Source organism: Marmota marmota, unplaced genomic scaffold (genome assembly GCF_001458135.2).
Source record: "Marmota marmota marmota unplaced genomic scaffold, marMar, whole genome shotgun sequence".
NCBI classification, from domain to species: domain Eukaryota; kingdom Metazoa; phylum Chordata; class Mammalia; order Rodentia; family Sciuridae; genus Marmota; species Marmota marmota.
In genome coordinates this window covers 52,220,161-52,241,272 of record NW_026000005.1, presented here as the reverse complement: position 1 = coordinate 52,241,272, position 21,112 = coordinate 52,220,161, and the positions used below count along the sequence as shown (strand labels likewise).

At 50.8% G+C, this 21,112-nt stretch overlaps 1 protein-coding gene across 6 annotated transcripts in view; it reads left to right on the top strand.

Annotated features, from left to right (window-relative positions):
* Hdac4 (histone deacetylase 4) overlaps positions 1 to 21,112 on the top strand; it is a 217,823-nt gene that overhangs the window by 115,044 nt on the left and 81,667 nt on the right. For 4 of the 6 annotated variants that reach the window (XM_048808876.1, XM_048808872.1, XM_048808875.1 and 1 more), the window contains exon 4: positions 10,183 to 10,333. In XM_048808876.1, coding sequence (XP_048664833.1) covers positions 10,183 to 10,333 — 151 coding nt within the window. The remainder of the gene's footprint in view (positions 1 to 10,182; positions 10,334 to 21,112) is intronic. The other 2 variants (XM_048808874.1, XM_048808870.1) reach the window with 1 other exon arrangement.

Genomic DNA, 21,112 nt, shown 5'->3' with positions numbered 1-21,112 from the left:
TGTGTATAAGAGACAGGGGCTCGGGTGCCCGAGGCACTGTGCCATGCTGCCTTACCTAGAACGAGGCTTGGTGTCTAGCCTGTGGGACCCCCATGTGGCTCTGCCCTGTGCCCTCTTCATGGGGGCGTGGAGAGGAGTGTCCGGGCCACACAGCTGCGTGGCGCAGCCTGGGTCTGCGTGAACCCAGCACGTACGTGGAGCACTTGAACAGCAAGCAGCCGAGTGAGGAAGATCCAGGCCTGCATAGCTCTGTAGGCGCGTGACGTGCCGGGTGCTGGGCAGAGCCACCGGGGGGAGAAGATTCAGTGGGATCTGTCTCATCCTTGGGGCTGGCCATGGGCAGGACAGTGACCAGCAAGCAGGACGGCTCTCATTGAGTCAGTCTTCCCTGCAGTGAGAACAGGGAAGCCTGGCTCAGATTATGCAGTGTTCATCCTGCAGTTAGCCAGAGTGCCGCTGGGTCAGACTCACCACCTCTCCTGGAATAGTGGGTCCACGAGGTACTAAGCACAGTGGGAGTCCCCATCAGACAGACAGAGGACATGCTGGCTTCTGGAACCTCCTTCCAGCACAGTGAGGTCCTCCTTCTCTTCTGAGTGGTCACATTTCCAGGGCCCATTTTCTCCTTGTGGCTGCCTGTGGCTCTGTGCCTCTGGAAGTTTCTCTCTTGCATTTCTGCCCTAGTGCCTCCAGGGAGGGCCTGGGGGACACCAGCATCTCCTGCACACAGGGAGAGACAAAGCCCTGTTCCTGTGGCTGGCGCCCCCCACTGGTGGGTCACGGCAGGGCAGGCCCTGCAGCAGGTACCTCCACACCGGTGTCCTGTGGCCCTTGCACTCTCCTGCCTTTGGCTCTGGTCAGCGGCTCTCCTCTGCTGTCCTTCCACTTGCAGTGACATGCTCAGCTGAGCAGTGGCTTTGTCAGGTGTCGTTACTGGAATCAGACGTCTGGGCTGTCCACTGCTTGAGTGCGTTTAAGAGAGGGTGTTGGTGGGAAGGTGTCGGTTACTCAAGGCTGGCCCTGAATAACAGAGGAGCTGCTCTCCACAGCTCTCTGTGGGCCCGGTGGCACACGCCTGTCATCCCATTGATCAGAAGGTTAAAGCAGGAGCATCACAAGTTCCAGGCCAGCCCCAGCTACTTAGCAAGACCTTGTTTCAAAATACAAAAGACTGAGGTGTGGCTCAGTGGTAGAGTACCCCTGGGTTCAATCCCCAGTACCAAACAAATCAAGTGCTATTTTCCTGGGTTCAGGGGTGGGAAGGCATTTGCAGGGAGGGGAGGGGGCAGGTAACCACAGGCTGGCTGCGCTGGTCACCAGGAAGAGTATCACCAAGGTCCTGGGCTCAGGGAATCCAGGGAAGGATTTAGCAGCACCATCTATGTGGGGCATCTCTTGAGCCAAAGGATGAGGGGGGATGGAAGGGCAAAGGGAATGGAGAGCCAGGGACGATTTCAGGGGCGACCCTGCTAAGTTGTGTGTAGACATTCAGTGCATGGAGGCTTAATCCAGGCAGAGGCCTGGGAACCCTCAGCCAGGAATCCTACCTTAGGCCCGTCCCCCCGGCCCTAGAAGGCCCCCTCTCGCAGCCCCAGCACCCACACGGAGCAGCTCAGGCCTAGCACCTCCTGCCCACACTGAGTGGCAGTGGCACAGCAGGATCTTCCTAGTGCCTGCCCTGGACGGCTCCACATCTGTCCAGTTCACTGTGGGCATCTCAGTGGCACCTGCTTAGCACCAGACCATCCTCCGGGCAGGGTATTGTCGTGTTCTCCATTATTCCCTCAGAATTGATGCCCTCGCTGCGAGTTGGGGGTGCGTCTCAGACCGCAGTGGGAGGGAGACCCGCCCTCTAGTCCTGGGTGCGGCCTCTGGTGCTCACTCTCTACTGCCTGTCCCAGGTGGCACCCCAGGCCCTCACCTGATGAGCAGTGGGACCCATCTGTCCCCTCCTCATAGCTGGTGCCTGGGGAAGTGACAGTCCGCCTGGGACCTCTTGCTGTGTCAGTCCCCAGTTGGAAGAGTTGTACTGGTCCATCTTGCACTTGGGACTCTTACGGCCTCTCCCGCCAGGGCCGAGGGCACTGGTGGCCACTCTGGCAACCACCCTGGCTCCTTGGTTGCTGCCAGGCGCTCATGGCCCACAAGAGCGCTTCCGATGTCACGCCTCATGAGTGTCCTTGCCTTGCACGCCACCTGCTGCATGAGGCTGTGTGCAGATGAGCAGCAGGAAGGCCATGGTGGCCGTGGGGCAGCCGAGGGGCCTGGAGGAGAAGGGCAGGACCTGTGCGACAGACGGTGCTGAGCTGAAAAGCTGGAAGGAGAAGCTTGGAGCCGAGGGCTCAGCAGGCGAGGCCAGAGGACCTGGCCCTCAGGACAGCCACCTGCCCTGCTGCCAGGCCCCACGCCCCTGCAGTGCTCCCCCTGTCCTTCCCTGACCCTCACCCCCTGCCCTGCCTGGCCCAGAGCCTCAGTGCCAGGCATCTGCCCTGCGGCAGGCCTTGTTGTGAACTCTAATGCTGAATGGCACTCCTGCTTATCTGTGTGACCCCCGAGTGTCCAGTTTCGGTGGGAACAGCAAGTAAGCCATGTGGGGTGCTGGTCACTGCTGGCTGCTGTGCGGGCAGATGGGAGTGTTTCCAGAGCACGGGCACAAGGTGCCATTTCCACTGGAGCCATTTATCCAGAGAGTGCAGGTGGAAGTGGTTCCAAAAAAAACAACATTTTAGTCCCAAATGCTCCATGAGAATTCACTGTGGCCAAATGGCACATATTTCCTGGGTCAGCACCAACCTGTGCCTAGGGATGATTCTTGTTTACTTCCTTGTTCTGTTAAAAACTGTGTCCTGGCAAACAGGGTAACTGGGCTGCCCCAAGCTCACCTCAGAAGGTACGTGAGGGGAGGCTGAGGACCTCCGTGGTGTCTCCCAGGACGGCTGCTGCGCTGCAGGTTCAGGGGCCTCCATGCCTGAAATGACAGTCCACTTCTGGGTGGGAGTGGAGTCATGTCCTCGCTGACTGAGCCGCGCCCAGGGATCCCCTGCACTCTTCAAGAACGCACTTGACGTCTGCTTTCTCCTCGGCATTATCTTTCCAAAGTGACGCAGCGAAGTCGGTAGTAAGAGCAGCCGGTAGCTGGGATCCCTCTGGGATAGCAAGCCTGGGACCTGTGCAGGATTGCCAGGCTTGGGGACAGGTGGGATGTGAACCAGGACAGGGCTGCTGTTGGTGCAGGCCCAGGCTGGACCCGGCTGCCCTCTCCTCCAGATGGTGATTATGTGGATCAGGAGGGGACAGAAGACCTCATGCATTTGCTTATCTTGGGTGTCAATCAGAGGCACTGGGTCACATGGACAGCAGGGGCTGAAGGTATCCCCTGCCCTGCCCTGGCCAGCCTGTACCTAGTAGCTTTGATCCCTGGGGCAGCAGCTCCTGTACTCTCTTCACCTGTCACTAGTCTGGGGCCGTCCTACCAGCAAATCAGAGAAGGCAAGCAGGAGAGGTGGAAGAGCCCTTCATTCTTGACTCCATGCCATGCTGAACAGCAGGCAGAAAGAGGTGTGCAGATGTGTGAGGTGGCACTGAGAGGAGAGGTCCAGGGGTCAGTCCTGAGTGGCTGGCAAGTTGGGATGGCGTGCAGAGAACATGCCTGGTGCCTGCCTAGTGGTTAAGTGCACCAGAGCACTGCTTTTGACCAGCTTATGTGAGCAGGTGGGAAAACACTCAAAGTTGAGTTTGGTTTGATTTTAAGTCTGAGCTTTTAATTGTACAACTAAACTAGAATATAGATGATTTTTCATGTTTTCTTATTTTTCACAGTTGCTACCATGTACAATTAGAAAAGCATGTTTACAATCACAAAACTCCACAGTTACTATTGGGGTCGCTGTGAGCACGGCTGCCAAGCGTCCTTGGCCTCTTAAAGCTGGCTGTGGCCCTCGGAACAGCCTGGCATGTTTGGCTGCAGGACCTGCCCCACACACCCACCCACAGATGGAGGTGTCTGTGGTGCCTGTCAGATCAGGCGGGGCAGGCAGTGGCCAAAGGAGGCAGATTTAAAAGGGCTGCTGAACAGGCTTTATTGAGATATCACTCCCGGGCAGAACTCGATCAGACCCACAGAGGGGACAGGAGAAGGGTCTGAGGCGAAACCGCGTGGAAGCTCGACCGGACTGGACTTTTATGGGGCTTACAGCAGGAAGGGAAGGGCTTGGGACAGGAAAAGGTGTTTCTAGGATCCCTTGCCCCCTTGAAGCTGGTCAGGGGAGTTGGCTGAATTCCAGGATTGGCCAGGGGGTCCTGCTGATTGACAGGCATTAGTCAGGAGATCTGGCTGATAGGCGTTTCCGCTGGCATCTGATTGATGTTCTTTTCCAGTGCAGGCTGCTTTGTTCTAAGTTGCCACTAAGTCGCCACCAAGTCGCCGCCACCGACCTCACAGTGCCTGTCCCAGGGAGTACGTGGCCAGCGGAGACCCTGGAGCTCGGCTTCCCGAATGGTCATGGCCTCCACATTCAGTTCTTTGAAGAACACAGACAGGAGTGTTGGGGTTCAAGCAGCACTGTGGGCAGTCCTTATCATAACTGAGTGTGATGCTCTGTCAAGCACATGGTGCTTTCATTGAACTGAACTTGACTGATAATCAATCACTGAGACTCATGGGAGTTTGAGTGGTGCTGAGAGCCAGAGCGGAGTCGGAATGACGCCTGGCATCTTTGCCAGAACAGAGTGGTTGAGAGGTGACCCCAGCAAGCCATTGAGATGATGATGGTTATGTTAAGCTGTGCATTCAATTGTGTATTAGACCCCTGCTGTCCGCCTCAGCCTGCTACTTTGGAGTTCTCATTGGTTGGGGAAGTGCGGGAGGAGGGATTTCCAGTTGGTGTGGTGTGTCCCGGGAGAAGGCCGCGCGTGTGTGTGTGTGTGTGTGTGTGTGTGTGTGTGTGTGTGTGTGTGTGTGGCGTTCGCAGGAGTTCGGGAATAAAGTTTGTTCCTGCTTCAGTGGCTCGTGATTTGTGCCCAGCCAGACTGCAGCATTTGGTGGCCCAAACGGGGAACGCCTGAGGGTAAGTGATAAGGTAAATCGCTCGCCCCTGAGGGAAGGCGAGAGAATGGGTGACCATTTCAAAAAACAATGTGTTCTTGTTTTGATTTGTTTTGTTTTTGTTTCAAGCTTCCTATCCCTAGAACTTTCTCAGGCAAACTGGGAAAAATGGTTGGCTCAAGGGTTGAAGTTGTTCGGCCGTGAGGAAGAGATAGAGATAGACCACGAATATACATTTCAAAAAAATAGGAAAATTGATATGATTTTTTGTTCCGTTTTTGTTTCATTTTGCTTCGGTTTTGTTTTGAGTTATCTGTTTGAGTTGCGTTATCCTTGTAGCAGAAATCTGGGGTCAGAAATTAGCAAAAAACAAACCGAAAGAATGTTAAGTAAATTGTTAGAGGAAGGAGGCATCATCGCAGTAAAACCAAAAAGAGTCAGGGCATACAATACAAAAATGTAGCCCATGGCTTTTAAAGGAGGAGTTGTTGAATATATCACAATGGGAACTCCAAAGTAGCAGGCCTAGGCGGACAGCAGGGGCCTAATATACAATTGAATACACAGCTTAACATAACCGTCATCATCTCAATGGCTTGCTGGCGTCACCTCTCAACCACTCCTTCTGGCAAAAATGCCATGCGTCATTCTGACTCGGCTGTGGCTCTCAGCAGAGTGAGGGTTAGTCCACTGAGCTCTCTGGGACCTGAATGTTCTCTGACCACTGTGGAGGCCATGGACGGACACCTATCTCTAGTTCCGTCCTTCTAGCACAGTGGGCTTTTAGTTTAGTTGACATTTTTAAAATTCTGGTTGACAGCCAGGCATAGTGGTTCATGCATGGGATCCCAGTGACTCAGGAAGCTCAGGCAAGAGATTGCAAGTTCCAGACCAGCCTCAGCAACCTATGAAGATGCTGTCTCAAAATAAAAATTAAAAAGGGCTGGGGGTGTGGCTCAGTGGTAGAGCACTCCTGGGTGCAATCCCTAGTACCACCACCACCAAAAAAAAAAAATGTGATCGGTTTTCCACTGGAATATATAGAAGGATTTTTTTTCCTTGTAGTTATATTTTGCAGTGCTGGGGATGGAACCCAGGCCTCCTGCAAACCAGGCAATCTCTTTACCCCTGAGCCTCGCCCTTAGCCCCCAGGCAGTAGCTGTATTACATTCCAAAGTTGGAATAAAGAAGCTGCATCTCGGGGAGCTGACATGTGGCTCAGAACACATAGCTGGCTGAAGGCAGACTTAATGTAGAAGACGGTGTTCTCATTGGTTCTGTTCTGTTTTGTTTTCTTAGAAAAATTAAGTCGTAGCCATCTTATTTTAAGTTGTTCATTATAATTTCAGTCTGCAAAATACTGCTTCCTGACAGTCCTTCCTCAGGCCTCTCCTTAGCCTGCGTTGGTGCGTGTAGTGAGGCATGCAAATCAACAGTCAGGTCAGTTTCACCTCATGTGGAGTGCGCATGTCTCACCTGCCGTGACTCTCGTTCTCTGCCTGGCTGGCCCAGGTTTGTGCTGGTGGTCAGCCTGTGGGATCTGTGCTGCATGCCCCCTGTGTGAAGCGCCGTGGCCCAGCGCACTCCAGCTTAGTGAGGTTCTTGTTTGAGCTCTGGCTCTCGAGGGCTGAGGGTCATCATCAGGACTGCAGAGGAGGCCCAGGGATCGGTGGCTCTGGGAAGAGGAGTGTGAGTCTTGCTGCTGCTGCTGCTGCCCTTGGCTTCACAGCCTAAAGGCGCAGGGCATCCTTCCTGAGTCTGAGCTACAGTGCCCACCCACCTGTGACCAAGAGCAAGCCCAGTGCTGTTCTCGGAGACTTGGGGCATCTGTTCCATTAGCCCTTCGCTGGGATGCTGCTGTTCTGGGAGCCCGGTGTCTGTGAGTTTCCGTCACCACCTCCCAGCGGCAGGGTCTCATCACCTCATAATGGCACAGTGAGCCGCCTCCTCCACGCTTCTGCACTGAAGGCCTGAGCAGGCTGGAGCCCAGGGCTGGTGAGCACAGGGGGGTGTGGGTGGATGATCAGAACTGTGCCACCTGGTAAAAGCCACGCTAGAGCTCCGGGAAGCCCTCCGGGTTGTACCTCTGTGTGGTGAGGCGTGCGGTGGAATCCCTGACCCTGGTGGATGGCTTTACCCAGCACACAGCACAGGCCCAGGTGGACTCTGCGTCTGCACCTGCGCAGGTGTTTGTTCTGACAAAGTACCATACCTAGGCGTGTGGTCAGTAAGAGCATGATCCCCATGAGGCCGCAGCTGTGGTGTCTCTTAGAGTGAAACTGTAAGAAGGGCCACATTTTGACCCCCTTCTCATTTACTGTTTGGTCACAGTACTATAATTTGGATTTCCTGTTAAAAGATCAGGAAGTCCCACTGTCTTGGAATCGCCAGCAGCGTTCCGGAGTTGCCTTCAGGCTCTCCAGGCTTGCCAACTCAGGGCACTAACAGCCCACCCTGATCAGAATCGGCTGTGCACTGCTGGCAACACCTCGTGCCCATCAGGACCCAGTTTGGGGACTGGAAATCTGCCGGGCTTGGTTCCTGCACCCCATCCAACTGTGCTGTGTCTCTCTGGTGTCCACTCCACAGCCTCGTCTTGGTCTTGGGTGACACTGAGTGTCCATGAGACGTCCTCCTTCGGCGACATCTTTCAGGAGGGAATCTCTCCTGGCAAGAGGCAGCTTACGCAGCCTGCAGGTGTCTCTGCACCCCTCACCCGCCCTCCCCAGCAGCCTGCAGAGGTGGAGAAGGGAGGTGCTGAACCTTGGGGAGCAGGCAGAGCCAGGCTTGTGGCCAGGCAGCACAGCCTGGCTCCTCCTGCCCCTGTGCTGCTGGGTGGTCCTTGGAAGTCACCGAAGGACGTGGACCAATGCTTGCTTATTTCTGACCCACTGTCCCCAGAAGGCCATTTAACTGAGTGGTCTAGAAGGTGAGTTTTTTCTGTAGGGAAGGCTCTAGTGTGCACACAGTGCCGGTGACCTCAGGTGGCATGGAGCAGGGCTGGCCCCTCTGGGTGAGCTGCTGCTGGGTGGGCGTGAGCCCCTGGGCCTTGGCAGCATTCTCACAGGAAGGGCACGCCTCACAGGTGGCGGGTCTCCCCAGTTGGCACTGTGTGCGGAGCCTCTCCCTGCCAGCTCTCCGGCTCTAGCTTGGGGCCTATCTACCCCACACTTCAGCTATTCTGTCCGCATGCTCCCAAACAAAAACCGCTGTCGGCTAACAGGGAGCAGACTTGGCTTATTCTCTCAGAAGAACCCTGGCAGGCCCCCTTGGGTAGGGACTGCAGGGCCTCGCTAGTACCAAATGCCAGCCTGCTCATGGTGCCCCATAGATCCTGCTGTGGGTGACCACAGCTGTGACTGGACAGTTCTGGCTGGGGCCAAAGGTCCCACTGAAGAGGGGCTCTGGCTTCAGGCCACTTCCTTAGCAATGTGGACAGCACAGACGGAGAGGCCAGTCTTCAGGACAGCCCAGGTAGTCCAGGTGAAAGTGTCAATATTGAGGACCAGGGTGGGCTTTGGTCCCAAGCTGCCTGTGGAAGGCGTTGTGGCCCAGGGGTCTTCTGGGGCCTCCCTGAAGCTGGACTGGCAGGGGCAGGCTTCCAGCACATTCTCTCTGCACCAGGTCTGTGTAAGTTGGTGGTTATTTAGCTTGTTCATTATTATCGCCAACTCCTTTGGTTTTGCTGAAAAGTCATTTTTCTGGCCATACCTATGTGCCTGGGCTGTGGGCTTTGTCTGGGGCATGGAAGGATGAAAATGTTCACCTCATAGACGACACAATGCTGTCCCTATTCTTTTGCGTTGTTGACATGGCGTGACTTGGATTTCCAGACCCAAACATGCTGGTAAGTGACATGGAATTCGAACAGCAGAACCCCTGAGCAGCACTGCAGTCTGTCCAGTGCCCCGTGGAGCGTGGGAGCTGCTGGGGCCACCTCACTCGCCATCAGTCTTCAGCAGGGCAGGGCTCAGGCCAGGCCTTCTTCACAACCTGAACCCTCCCGGGAACACAGGATCAGCCTGCAGAGTGCCTAGGGCCAGCTCTGACTGGAATGACCTTTGGGCACTCTCCTCAGGGTGGAGGGTGCTCAGGGTGACCCTCTGGAGCTGGCTGGGCGGGTGCAGCGTGGTGCAGTGCTCAAAGATTGGCCTGGCCCCTGTTCTGTGGCATCACCCAGCAAGATTTGGGAGATATTTCTGCAGATACCATCTCCTGCCTGTGGGTCCTGCCAGAGGTCACTGTGAGGGGCAGCATTCACCCAGAAGGGCAGCCATATCTGCGTGCATAGCACCCGCACGTGTGTGCATGTCTCATACTTACACACAGGCCGAATGGCTGCTCCCTGCCCACCCCACTTCTCCCTCCCTTACTCTGCCATCTGAGCTAAACAGTCTCCACAGGAGGCTGGAGCCCCACTCTGGACCCACCTGCTGGGCCAAGACCCTCACACACTTTGTCTCTCTGTGCCTCAATTTCCCCCTCAGGTCACCGTGAAGACTTGGTTCTGGAGGTAGAGTGCTCTGAAGGGCCCTGCCCATCTTAGTGCCATCACCATTGCCCTTGATGGCTGCAAGGATGGTGATTCATCCCCATGTTGACATGGGGGTCTCCTCACAGATTGCACAGGCCACACTGTGCCCAGGTGCCGGCTCACCATCCTGCTACCTCTTCTTCCTCAAGGGGAGCACGGCCATCAACACCCCAGGAACATGGCTGCTAATGCGACAGCGATGGGCAGCCAGCCTCAGGCCGAGGTGGAGGGTCCAGTGGGAGGTGGCGGTGGCCCCTGGGAGGCCACGTGCTGCAGAAGCAGAGAGCTGACAGTGTGGTCTTTTTCTGCCTCCCCAATAAGTCAGTGGAGGTGGAGTGTGGTTCCTAGTGAGGTCGACATTTCCCGCTGACTTTTGGTGACTTGTGGGATCCCTTGTTCTGCTCAGCTGCTTGTCATACCCCTGTTAAGGTGACAGCCGTCTATACGTAGTCATCTGTGTGTCAGGAGCAGTACAAGGAGCTCCTCCCTTGACCTCTTGCATTTCCATTGCACTTGCTTCCTATGAAGAAGGGGGGGCTTGGTAACCTTCTGCCGCGGAGGCTGGGTGCTCCTGGGCGCTGACGCCTGTCTCCTTCGCCCACAGCAGCAGCAGGAGATGCTGGCCCTGAAGCACCAGCAGGAGCTCCTGGAGCACCAGCGCAAGCTGGAGAGGCACCGCCAGGAGCAGGAGCTGGAGAAGCAGCACCGCGAGCAGAAGCTGCAGCAGCTCAAGAACAAGGAGAAGGGGAAGGAGAGTGAGTGCCATGGCGGGGCGCGGGAGGGCGGGCGGGCGCAGCCGCTGGGCCCTTGCTGTGGGGGCCCGGGTTCCCTGGCAGCAGCTCTGCAGGGTCGAGCCCCAGGAGAGCAGGCGGCTCAGGGTGTGGGTGCTCAGTGAGCTGGCTGATGCGCGGTTGAGGAGGAGCCTTTCCCTTGGACAATCGCTTCCGCCCAGGGAGCGCCTGGGACCCTGTCGGCACCTCCTCCAGCCAGCCAGGTGTTGGCCTCCTCACTGCCGCCGCCACCCCGGGCTGCAGAGTGACCTGCCAGAGTCTGCCAGACTCTGCTCGGTGCTGCTGCCACCTGTGCTGTGGCCGTCCTCCAGCCTCATCCCGTGACAGGGACAGGCAGGTGTGCGCTGCTCCCCAAATTCTGTGCAGCTCACTGGAAATGCACTGTATGGCTCTCTGGCGCATGTTTCTCGGCAGACAGATTTTTCAACTTAACAGTTTTTGAAAACGTCACCCTTTAGAACTCTTAATATTGAGCATGTATCAAAGAGGATTTGTAAAATGCAGGTAAGGTGTACAAGAGCACAAAGCAGAGTCCACTGGTGGCCCAGGCAGTCGAAGGAGTCGTCATTTGGCTTCCCGTGAAGTCCCCTCTGAGCTTCCCTGTGCCCCGCCATGTGGCCCGCCACAGCCTACTGGAGACTGTTGTCACCCCCATGCTTGGTCTCCTCCTCCCAGCGTCCCACCACTGCCATGTGCTCCCTGGGCTGGAGTGCTGGCTGTGCGCTGGGGCCGGAGCAGACGTGCTGGGGCTTGCTCCCCGCTCCCGTCCAGTGCCATGCTGTGCAGGGCTGTGCAGCCCCATTGACGAGCCTCGCACTGACCCCCTCTTCTCCTGGCTCTTCCCACCTGGGGGCTCTCGGCATTTGCTGGTCACTGGAGGGCTACTGAGGGACCTCAGGGGTCTCTTCTGAGCATCTCCTACAATGGCAGCGCACAGCCACAAAATATTCCTATTGCCTGATTTATGGACTGTCCGTCTGTCTAAAGAGGAGCAAACCAAGAAATAGACACTAAGGGATTTATTGTGAGGACTTGCTCTCTCTGATGTGGGGCCAGCCAGGCAGGTTTGAGAGCCATAGAGCAGGTCTTCAGATGGTCGGGCCTCTAGATGGTCAGGCCTCTGGTGATCAGGACTCCAGCTGGACAGGCCTTTAGATGGACAGGCAGCCAGATGTTCATGACTTCAGGAAAGGCAGACTGGAGCTTGTGGGCACAGCCGCAGGCTCTGCCCACAGCAGGGTTTTGTCTTTCCGTGGGGCCTCAGTGCTGCGCAAGGCTGACTCACATGACCGCAGGCACAGCCAGCCCCCACTTCAGTCACATCTAAGAGGACTTCCTGTGACACCTAGGTTAGCCTTTGATTGGATAATGGGGGTGGCCTGGCCAGTTGACACATTTGAAGACCGTCCCACCAGGTGGGCTAAGTAGCAATCCAAGGTGCTTGTACCTGCCCTGGGAAGCAGGAAGGCTGGGCCCGGGAGGAGCGCTCAGCGGGGTGCAGCCTTCCACAGAGGACCCTGAGGAGTCGTGGGCAGCCCCTGCCCCAGGCGTAGGACAAGCAGTGGCCTTGCTGGAGCTGGGCTTCTCATCTGAGGGGAGGAGCCCAGAGGCGGACATTGGCCTTTAAAGGTCCCCCGCTGGCTGCCGAGCAGAGGAGCAGGCAGAGCAGGGCCCAGGGAAGAAGCTGCGGTCTGCGGGTGTTGATGGGGTGCTGACAGTTCCAGGTGTATTGGGGAGGGGGAGCCACCAGCATCTGCAGATCCTGAGACAGTGGAGTTGCTCCATGGTCTGCCTGCAGTGAGCAGGACAAGAGCAGCCGTGAGGTCACACGTCTGCGTGGGCAGCTCAGCTTACCAGTCCTGCACCTTGAGCCAGAGTGTTGCTTCTGTGGTCACCACAGGACACGCTTGCAATACCAGTGAGGGAGGGGCTGGCCTTGAGCGGCCACTCTCAGCATCCCTCATCTTCTGCCCACAGAGGGCCAGTGACCGGCAAGGGCTTTTCTCTCAGCAAGAGGCACCTGTCCTTGAGGTGCAGCATGCTGACAGACCTTGAAAGCCGTGTCTTCAAAGAGAAAATGGCAGCCATCCTCACAGATTATCTTAACCGGGTTTTGCACACCACAGAACGCTCTGTGCCAAAGCGAGGTCTGTCTTCTAAAATTGTTTGAAATTTTTTTAAATACAAAAAAGTATACAATCTTTAGTGGTAAGGAGCTTCTGGGAGTGATTTAACAAATCACACACCTGGGTGGCCTCTGCCCAGCCACCCCCAGGGCCACTGCCAGCAGCTGGGACTCCTTTCTTCCCAAAGGCCACTCTCCCCTGACTCCTAGCGCAGGTTGACTTAGCCTGCTTTTGACATGGATGTAAATGGAATCATGAGCATGTAGGATTTTGTTTCTCACTTCTTTACCTCAGTATTAAACTTGTAAAATTAGTTCCCGTTTTGCATTTGGCTTCTCCCGTTTGTCTGCAAATGCACAGTATAGTGCCCATTCACAGCCAGCAGGTATTTGGGTCGCTTCCCTAACCAGACTGTTACAAGCAGTGCTCCCGTGTGCAATCTTGGAGTAATGGATAGTCCGGAAGTGGAATTGCTGAGCTGTGGGGAATGGATGACTTTAACATCCATGCACAGTGTATCCATCCACATCCTGCCTGCTGGACAGCAGAGATGGAGCTGTCCTCTCCAGCACCTGCCGAGGTCAGTCATTTGAATCTCAGCTGTGCCGCAGTACCAGCTGCCTCTGAAGCCGCACTTTCCTCCTTACCAGGAGATACAGTGGTTCTCCTGTGCTTTGGCCAACGAGATGTCCTCCTGCTGTGAAGTGCTCGGCCCTGGAGAGCAGGCTTTGTTTAAATCATTCTCAGATTCTTTTTATTACCTTTCAAAAATACATTTAAATGCCCATCCCTGTGTTAAGAGTAACACAAATTTGTGTGTGTGTGTGTGTGTGTGTGTGTTTATATATATAAAAACATGGGCTCCTGCTGAGGTATGCTGGGTTGCAGAGGGAGTCTATTGGGCACGGCGTGCGTGTGTGTGTGTGTGTGTGTGTGTGTGTGTGTGTTTTGATAACAGGTTACCTTTGTCCAGTTACAGAACATTAAAGACATAAATAAGTCCCCAGTTAAACTTGCTATTTCTGTGTAAATCTGAAGGAGATTCCCTTTACAGCCCACTTTAGTTTGCAGAACTCCCTTGGGAAAGTGCTCTCCTAGGTTTTAGATGTGTACATGTTTAGGGTGCCTGGCAAAGCTGGCTCAATTCATGTTTTATAAATTTGTCCAGAAGAGAATGGATCCCCATTAATGCCTCTCTTTTAAGGGGTGTGTGGGTGTTTTCCTGGGGCAGGTTAACTCCTCCTTAAACAAAGTCTTGGTCACGTAGCATTGATCATCTTTCTCAGTGTCCCTCTGGCCCAAAGGGCCTCACTCACTTTTAACTCTCCCAGGAGAGCGGGCTTTGTTTCCTTTCACTGGGAGGCACTTGGAAAGGAAGTTGCTGCTCCCCAGGTGAGAATGTGCCTGTACATTTACTCCTGCACAACAGGTCCTACCCCAGGAAAGGGCTGGACAGTCCGGCTTATTCAAAAAACAAACTCTGTCCAGTATTTTGAACATGAAGGGTGCTATATTTTGCTGAATGCTTTTTCTGTGTCTATCAAGATCATCATATGGTTCTTATCTTTAAGTCTGTTGGTGTGATGAATTACACTTACTGATTTCCATATGTTGAACCAACCTTGCATCCCTGGAATGAACGCCGCTTGATTGTGGTGCATGATCTTTTGATATGTTTTTGTATTTGATTTGCCTGAATTTTATTGAGAATTTTTGCATCTATGTTCATTAGAGATATTGGTCTGAAGTTTTCTTTTTAATGTGTCTTTGCCTGGTTTTGGATGATATTGGCCTCATAGAATGAGTTTGGAAGTGCTCTTTTTCTATTTCCTGAAATAAATTGGAGAGTATTGGTATTAGTTCTTCTTTAAAGGTCGTGTAGAACTCTCGGTGTAACCATCCGGTCCTGGGCTTTTCTTCTTGGTTGGTGGGCTTCTGATGGCGTCTTCTATTTCGTTGCTTGAAATTGATTTCTTTAAATTGTGTATATCATTCTGATTCAATTTGGGCAAATCCCAAGACTCTGGAAATTTGTCGATGCCTTCGATATTTTTCTATTTAAGTGGAGTACAGGTTTTCAAGTTAACTTCTAATTGTCTTCTGTATTTCTGTGGTGTCTGTTGTGATATTTCCTTTTTCATCACGTGTGTTAGTAATTTGAGTTTCTCCTCCTCTTCATTAGCATGGCTAAGGGTTTCTCAATTTCATTTGTTTTTTCAAAAATAACAGGAACATATCTCAACATTATAAAAGCTATCTATGCTAAACCCCAACATCATTCTCAATGGAGAAAAATTGAAAAATATTCCCTCTAAAAACTGGAACAAGACAGGGATGCTCTTTCCCCACTTCTATTCAACATAGTTCTTGAAAGCTTAGGAGAGCACTTTACCATTTGGGAGCAATTAGACAGATGAAATAAATTAAAGAGATACAGATAGGAAAGAAGAACTCAAATTAGCACTATTTGCTGACGATATGATTCCATACCTAGAAGACCCAAAAAATTCCACCAGAAGACTTCTACAACTAATAAATGAATTCAGTAAAGCAGCAGGATATAAAATCAACACTAATAAATCCAAAGCATTTCTGCACATCAGTAAGGGAAACGAGGAACACTATCTCATTTAGAATAGCCTCAAAAAAATAAAATAAAATACTTGTGAATCAACTTAACGAAAGAGGTGAAAGGATCTCTACAATGAAAACTACAGAACCCTAAAGAAAGAAATCAAAGGAGACCTTAGAAGATGGAAAGATCTGCCTTCTTCTTGGAGAGGCAGAATTAATATTGTCAAAATGACCATACTACCAAAAACACTATACAGATTTAATGCAATCACAATCAAGATCCCAATGACATTCCTCATAGAAATAGAAAAAGCAGTCATGAAATTCATCTGGAAAAATAAGAGACCCAGAATAGCTAAAGCAGTCCTTAGCAGGAAGAGTGAAGCAGGTGGCATCGCTATACTAGACCTTAGACTATACTACAGAGCAATAGTAACAAAAACAGCATAGTATTGGCACCAAAATAGGGTTATAGACCAATGGTACAGAACAGAGGACACAGAGACAAGCCAACATAACTACACATATCTTATCTTAGACAAAGGTGCCAAAAACCTACATTGGAGAAAAGATGGCCTCTTCAACAAATGGTGCTGGGAAAACTGGAAGTCCATAGGCAACAAAATGAAAGTAAACCCCTATCTCTCACCATGCACAAAACTCAATTCAAAGTGGATCAAGGACCTAGGAATTAAACCAGAGACATTGTGCCTATTAGAAGAAAAAGTAGGCCCTAATCTTCATCAAGTTGGATTAGGACCTGATTTCCACAATAAGTCTCCTTTAGTATAAGAATTACAATCAAGAATCAATAAATGGGATGGATTAAAATTGAAAAGCTTCTCAGCAAAAGAAACAATCGGTAAGGTGAATAGAAAGCCTTCATTTTGGGAGCAAATTTTTACCACACACACCAGATAGAGCACTAATCTCTAGGGTGTATAAAGAACTCAAAAATCTTAACACCAAAAAACCAAATAACCCAATCAATAAATGGGCCAAGGAACTTAACAGACACTTCTCAGAAGAGGATATACAGTCAGTCAACAAATATATGAAAATATGTTCAACATCTCTAGCAATTAGAGAAATGCAAATCAGAACTACTCTAAGATTTCATCTTACTTCAGTCAGATAGATGGCAGCTATTAAGAAGGCAACAATAAATGTTGGCGAGGATGTGGGAAAAAGGCACACTCATACATTGCTGGTGGGACTGTCAATTGGTACAACCAGTATGGAAAGCAGTATGGAGATTCCTCAGAAAATTGGGAATGGAACCACCATTTGACCCAGCTATCCCTCTCCTTGGTTTATACCCGAAGGACTTAAAATCAGCATACTATTAGTGACATAGTCACATCAATGTTTATAACAGCTCAATTCACGATAGCTAGACTGTGGAACCAACCTAGGTGTCTCTCAATAGATGAATGGATAAATAAAATGTGGTATATATATATTCAATGGAATATTACTCAGCTTTAAAGAAGAGTGAAATTATGGTATTTGCCAGTAAATGGTTGGAGTTGGAGAATATCATGCTAAGCGAAATAAGCCAATCCCACAAAACCAAAGGCTGAATGTTTTCTCTAATGTGGATGCTAATTCTCAGTCAGGCGGGGGTGGGGGGCACTAGGGAAGAATAGCCTTACCTTAGATTAGGTAGTGAGAAGTGATGGGTGGTAAGGGGAGGGGATGTGGGGATAGGAGAGATAGAGAATGAAACACACATTATTGTTGTATGTATATATGTGACTACATGACCAATATACTTCAACATGTATGCTCAGAAAAATGAGAAATTACCCCATTTATGTATGATATATCAACATGCATAAATGCATTCTACTGTCATATCAAATTAAAAAATTAAAAAAATATATACAAACAACAAAAGTGTTGGCGAAGATATAGGGGAAAAGTCACACTCGTACACTGCTGGTGGGACTGCAAATTGGCGCAACCAGTATGGAAAGCAGTATGGAGATCCCTTGGAAAACTGGGACTGGAACCACCATTTGACCCAGCTATTCCACTCCTCAGTCTGTACCGAAAGAACTTAAAAACAGTGTCCTACAGGGACACAGCCACATCAGTGTTTATAGAAGAACAATTCACAATAGCTAAACTGTAGAACCAACATAGATGCCCGTCAGTAGATGAAGGGATAAAGAAAATGTGGCATATATACACAATGGGATATATTACTCAGCAATAAAAGAGAATAAAACCATGGCATTTGCAGGTAAATGGATGGAGTTGGAGAATATAATGCTAAGTGAAGTTAGCCAATCCCCAAAAACCAAGCATGAATGTTTTCTCTGATATAAGGAGGCTGATTCATAATGGGATTGAGGGTGGAGCAAGGGAGGGAGGATTAGACAAACTCTAAATAGAACAAAGGGGAGGGAGGGGAAGGGAGGGGACATGGGGGTAGCAAAGATGGTGCAGTAAGATGGACATCATTACCATAAGTACATCTATGAAGACAGGGATGGTGTGACTCTAATTTGTGTACAACCAGAGAAATGAAGAGGTGGGCTCTGTATGTGTAATATGAATTATAATGCATTCTGCTGTCATGTATAACAAATAAGAATTTTAAAAAAACCTGTGTCTTTCCCCACCCCACCCCCAATCGGGCTTCATTGAGGGGGTTGGAGCACAGGGATATTTTAGTGGGTTCTCCGCTGTCATTTGTAACCAGAGGTTCCTCTGGCCCCTTTTCTTACCCTAGGCATATTGGTATCCAATGGAGGAGCCCTTTCTATCATTTTCTTTAGGTTTCCTTGAGGATCCCTTTGCATAGGTGCCAACAAAACACAGGTGGACTTTTATTTCCGTCCCTCCCAGGCATTGTATACCATAAAGGCATTGTCAACTAGTGGTGAGGGGTTAGTTTTCCCCTCTGTCCAGTGAAGGTCACATCGACCTTACAGAGATTGATTGTTAGGGGCCGCTCTCTACAGAAACGAGCATGGCCCTGACATAGATGCCTGCATACGGAGACTTCAGCAGGCCCCGGTAGTTTACTTCTGGGGGTAACAGGCAAAACACTTTCCAGAAGTATCCCTGACCCAATGCACCAATCAGCCAGATCTTAAAAGGGGGTTACAACCTAATAGTGCTGGAACCCTTTGCTGTATCCTCTGTGACTAACAGCTTTCAGGCCCTGAATAAGATAGGATAGTTAACCTTCAGGTGGTCAGGGTGATGGGCCCCAGTCAAGGTTTTTCCCAAATGTAAAGGCCATCCTGTGAGGTCAGACATTCCAGTCCACTCCTCTGTCCCAGAGCAGTGGGGAAATGCAAGTGGGAGTGGACCCGGATGGAGGTTACAGAAAAATTCAGCCTCAAGGACTGAAAGGGCACGGTCAATTAGAAAGTCATGGCCAAGCAGTGGTCTTGGTACCCTCCCAGGGCCTGGGCCTCTTAGATTTTAACCCTCAGCCCGGCACTCTCATATCTGCTCAGCATGGACTCTGATCAGTGTCTCTATCCGGAAGCCATAGTTCCCAGACCAGCACACCAAGTGGGAAAAACCTGTGAGGTCCCCCCACATCAGAGGAGCTCCGTCTTCTTTCATCCAAACAGATCTTTCTCCTTTTTAATAAAATTAAATACTCTTTTTTTATAGTACTTTAATCAAAGTACAGATGGAAATTTTTCTATGTATATAGAATTACACCTTTTAGAATTTTAACTCTTAGTAACCTTGCGTTTATGTTAAGACCTAGAAACAAGCAGTCTTAAACCTTTGTTTTTTCATTTACCAATTTACCAATTTATAACAACACATTTAGTAGACCCAAATGTATGTTACCTTATGGAATTCAAGAAGCCCAGTACTTGAATTTGTTTTTGATATATAGTTATAGATAGACACACAACCTTTATTTTGTTTATTTAGTTTTTATACATGGTGCTGGGGATCAAACCCAGTGCCTCATACATGCCGGGAAAGCACCCTACCACTGAGCCACAGCCCGACTGATATTTTAGTATTTTAACTTAATTAGTCAGATATCTCTTTTAACAAACACATTTATGAAGATTAATCCCTTTTATGTTAAAACTAATTTACCCATTTCCATCTTTGGTTACTCATGAAAACCAAGGTATCAAACAAGTCCAGTTAGCACTTATTAAATCACTTATTCCTACCAGAGGAAAATCCTTGGAAGCAATGGACATTGTACTTTAAACCCACGTGGCCCCTAGAAAAACACGTGGGGTAGTAATTTCAAGGGCTCTTTACTCTTACCAACTTAGATGGGTTCTTTTTGTTTAAGTTTTATTTCCATCACGTGAACTGAAAGGCATTTGGTCCATTCATTAAGTCTGTGAGTTCTCATTCATCTCTAAGGCAGCTTTGACACCGTGAGGCGATGTAGACACAAACACACGTGCAGACACAGCTACAGCACACAGGTGTGCACATATGCAGAAGACACAGGAAGCAAAGATTTGGGAGCTCTTCACCAGGTATTAAGTTCCTACAGGTAGGAGGCCAAGGAACCATCATAGTCAACCCTTTAGAAATTAAAATAGAGCCTGTCCAGATCTAACCAGTATGACCCGATGTGGAAAGGACCTGTGAGTCGGGGACATCAGGAGTAGGGTCTGCACCCAAGGTTCAGGTGGCCACTGTCCTCCCTGGGGCAGATTCACTCCCACCGTCACCGCTGTTGATCATCCCTGCTTAGGACTCTTCAAAGGGATCTTTCCATCGTCCTTCCCTGCCCCAGGCCTAGAATTTTTATTTTTTAATATTTATTTTTTAGTTTTAGGTGGACACAATTCATTTATTTATTTATTTATTTATTTATTTATCTATTTATTTTAATGTGGTGCTGAGGATCGAATCCAGGGCCTCACGCATGCTAGGAAAGCCCTCGACCACTGAGCCACAACCCCAGCCCCAGGCCTAGAATTTTTTTTTTAATGTTTATTTTTTAGTTTTAGGTGGACACAATATCTTTATTTTTTATTTTTACGTGGTGCTGAGGATCGAACCCAGTGCCTTATGCATGCTAGGCAAGCGCTCTACCACTGAGCCACAACCGCGGCCCCAAGGCCTAGAATTTTTATTCCCCACCTTTTAGAGGTTCCTATATTTGAGTTTCCACCATGTATTCAACCCCCCTTTGTTGGCCACCCTGGACCCCCTGTACTCCTGCCCACCCGCCATCCTGCTCTCCTGGGTGTGGCTCATGTTCCTCAGTCCCACTCACGACCTCTGGGACATCCTGATCTCCAAGGAAGCAGATTTGCCTACCTTGGTCCATGCAGGGAGTGACCTGGTCACCACGGTGCTTTTCCCCATGTTGTGGTCCACTGTCAGCCGCAGAGATCTCGGGTTTCCTCCCCGACTCCAAGGCCACTGCAACAGACAGCGGATGTGTCTCCTCTAAGGAGGGAGACCCCAGGACCCCCTCTGAAAAGTATGGAGCCCCATGTTGGGCCCCTCCTGGGAGCCTCAAGAAATCAAAGAAGGGCAGCAAGGCAGCACACCTGGGCAGTCCCTGCTCTGACCCCGGTGCAGCACTGCCCCTTGCCGTGAGGCGATGTAGACACAAGCACACGTGCAGACACAGCTACAGCACACAGGTGTGCACATATGCAGAAGACACAGGAAGCAAAGATTTGGGAGCTCTGGTAGGGTGAGTTCAGAGCTGTCATCTATGGTTTGGGTCATTTTTAAATTGGGGAGGGCAAAAGGAAGGGCTGTAGTTAAGTGACTACGATTGGATCTTACATCCCAATTAAGGCTAAATACTATATTTTGAAAATGCGCACTGCCCTTTCTATTTCTCACACCCAGGAGCGCGTGTGTAAGGCAACGCAGTAAAGCTCACCGAGCAGGAATTGGGTTGTGAGAGCCTTGCCCTAATCACGCGTTGATGCCCTGGTGGGCACTAAGTGGGGGTACCTGCGGGAGGCGGTCTGTCCCTGTGGAACAGAGGCTCTGGCTGTGTGTCCTGGACCCTTGTCCTGCTGGTTTCCTCTGCCCCACCCTGGGCCCTAGGGGATACAGTTGG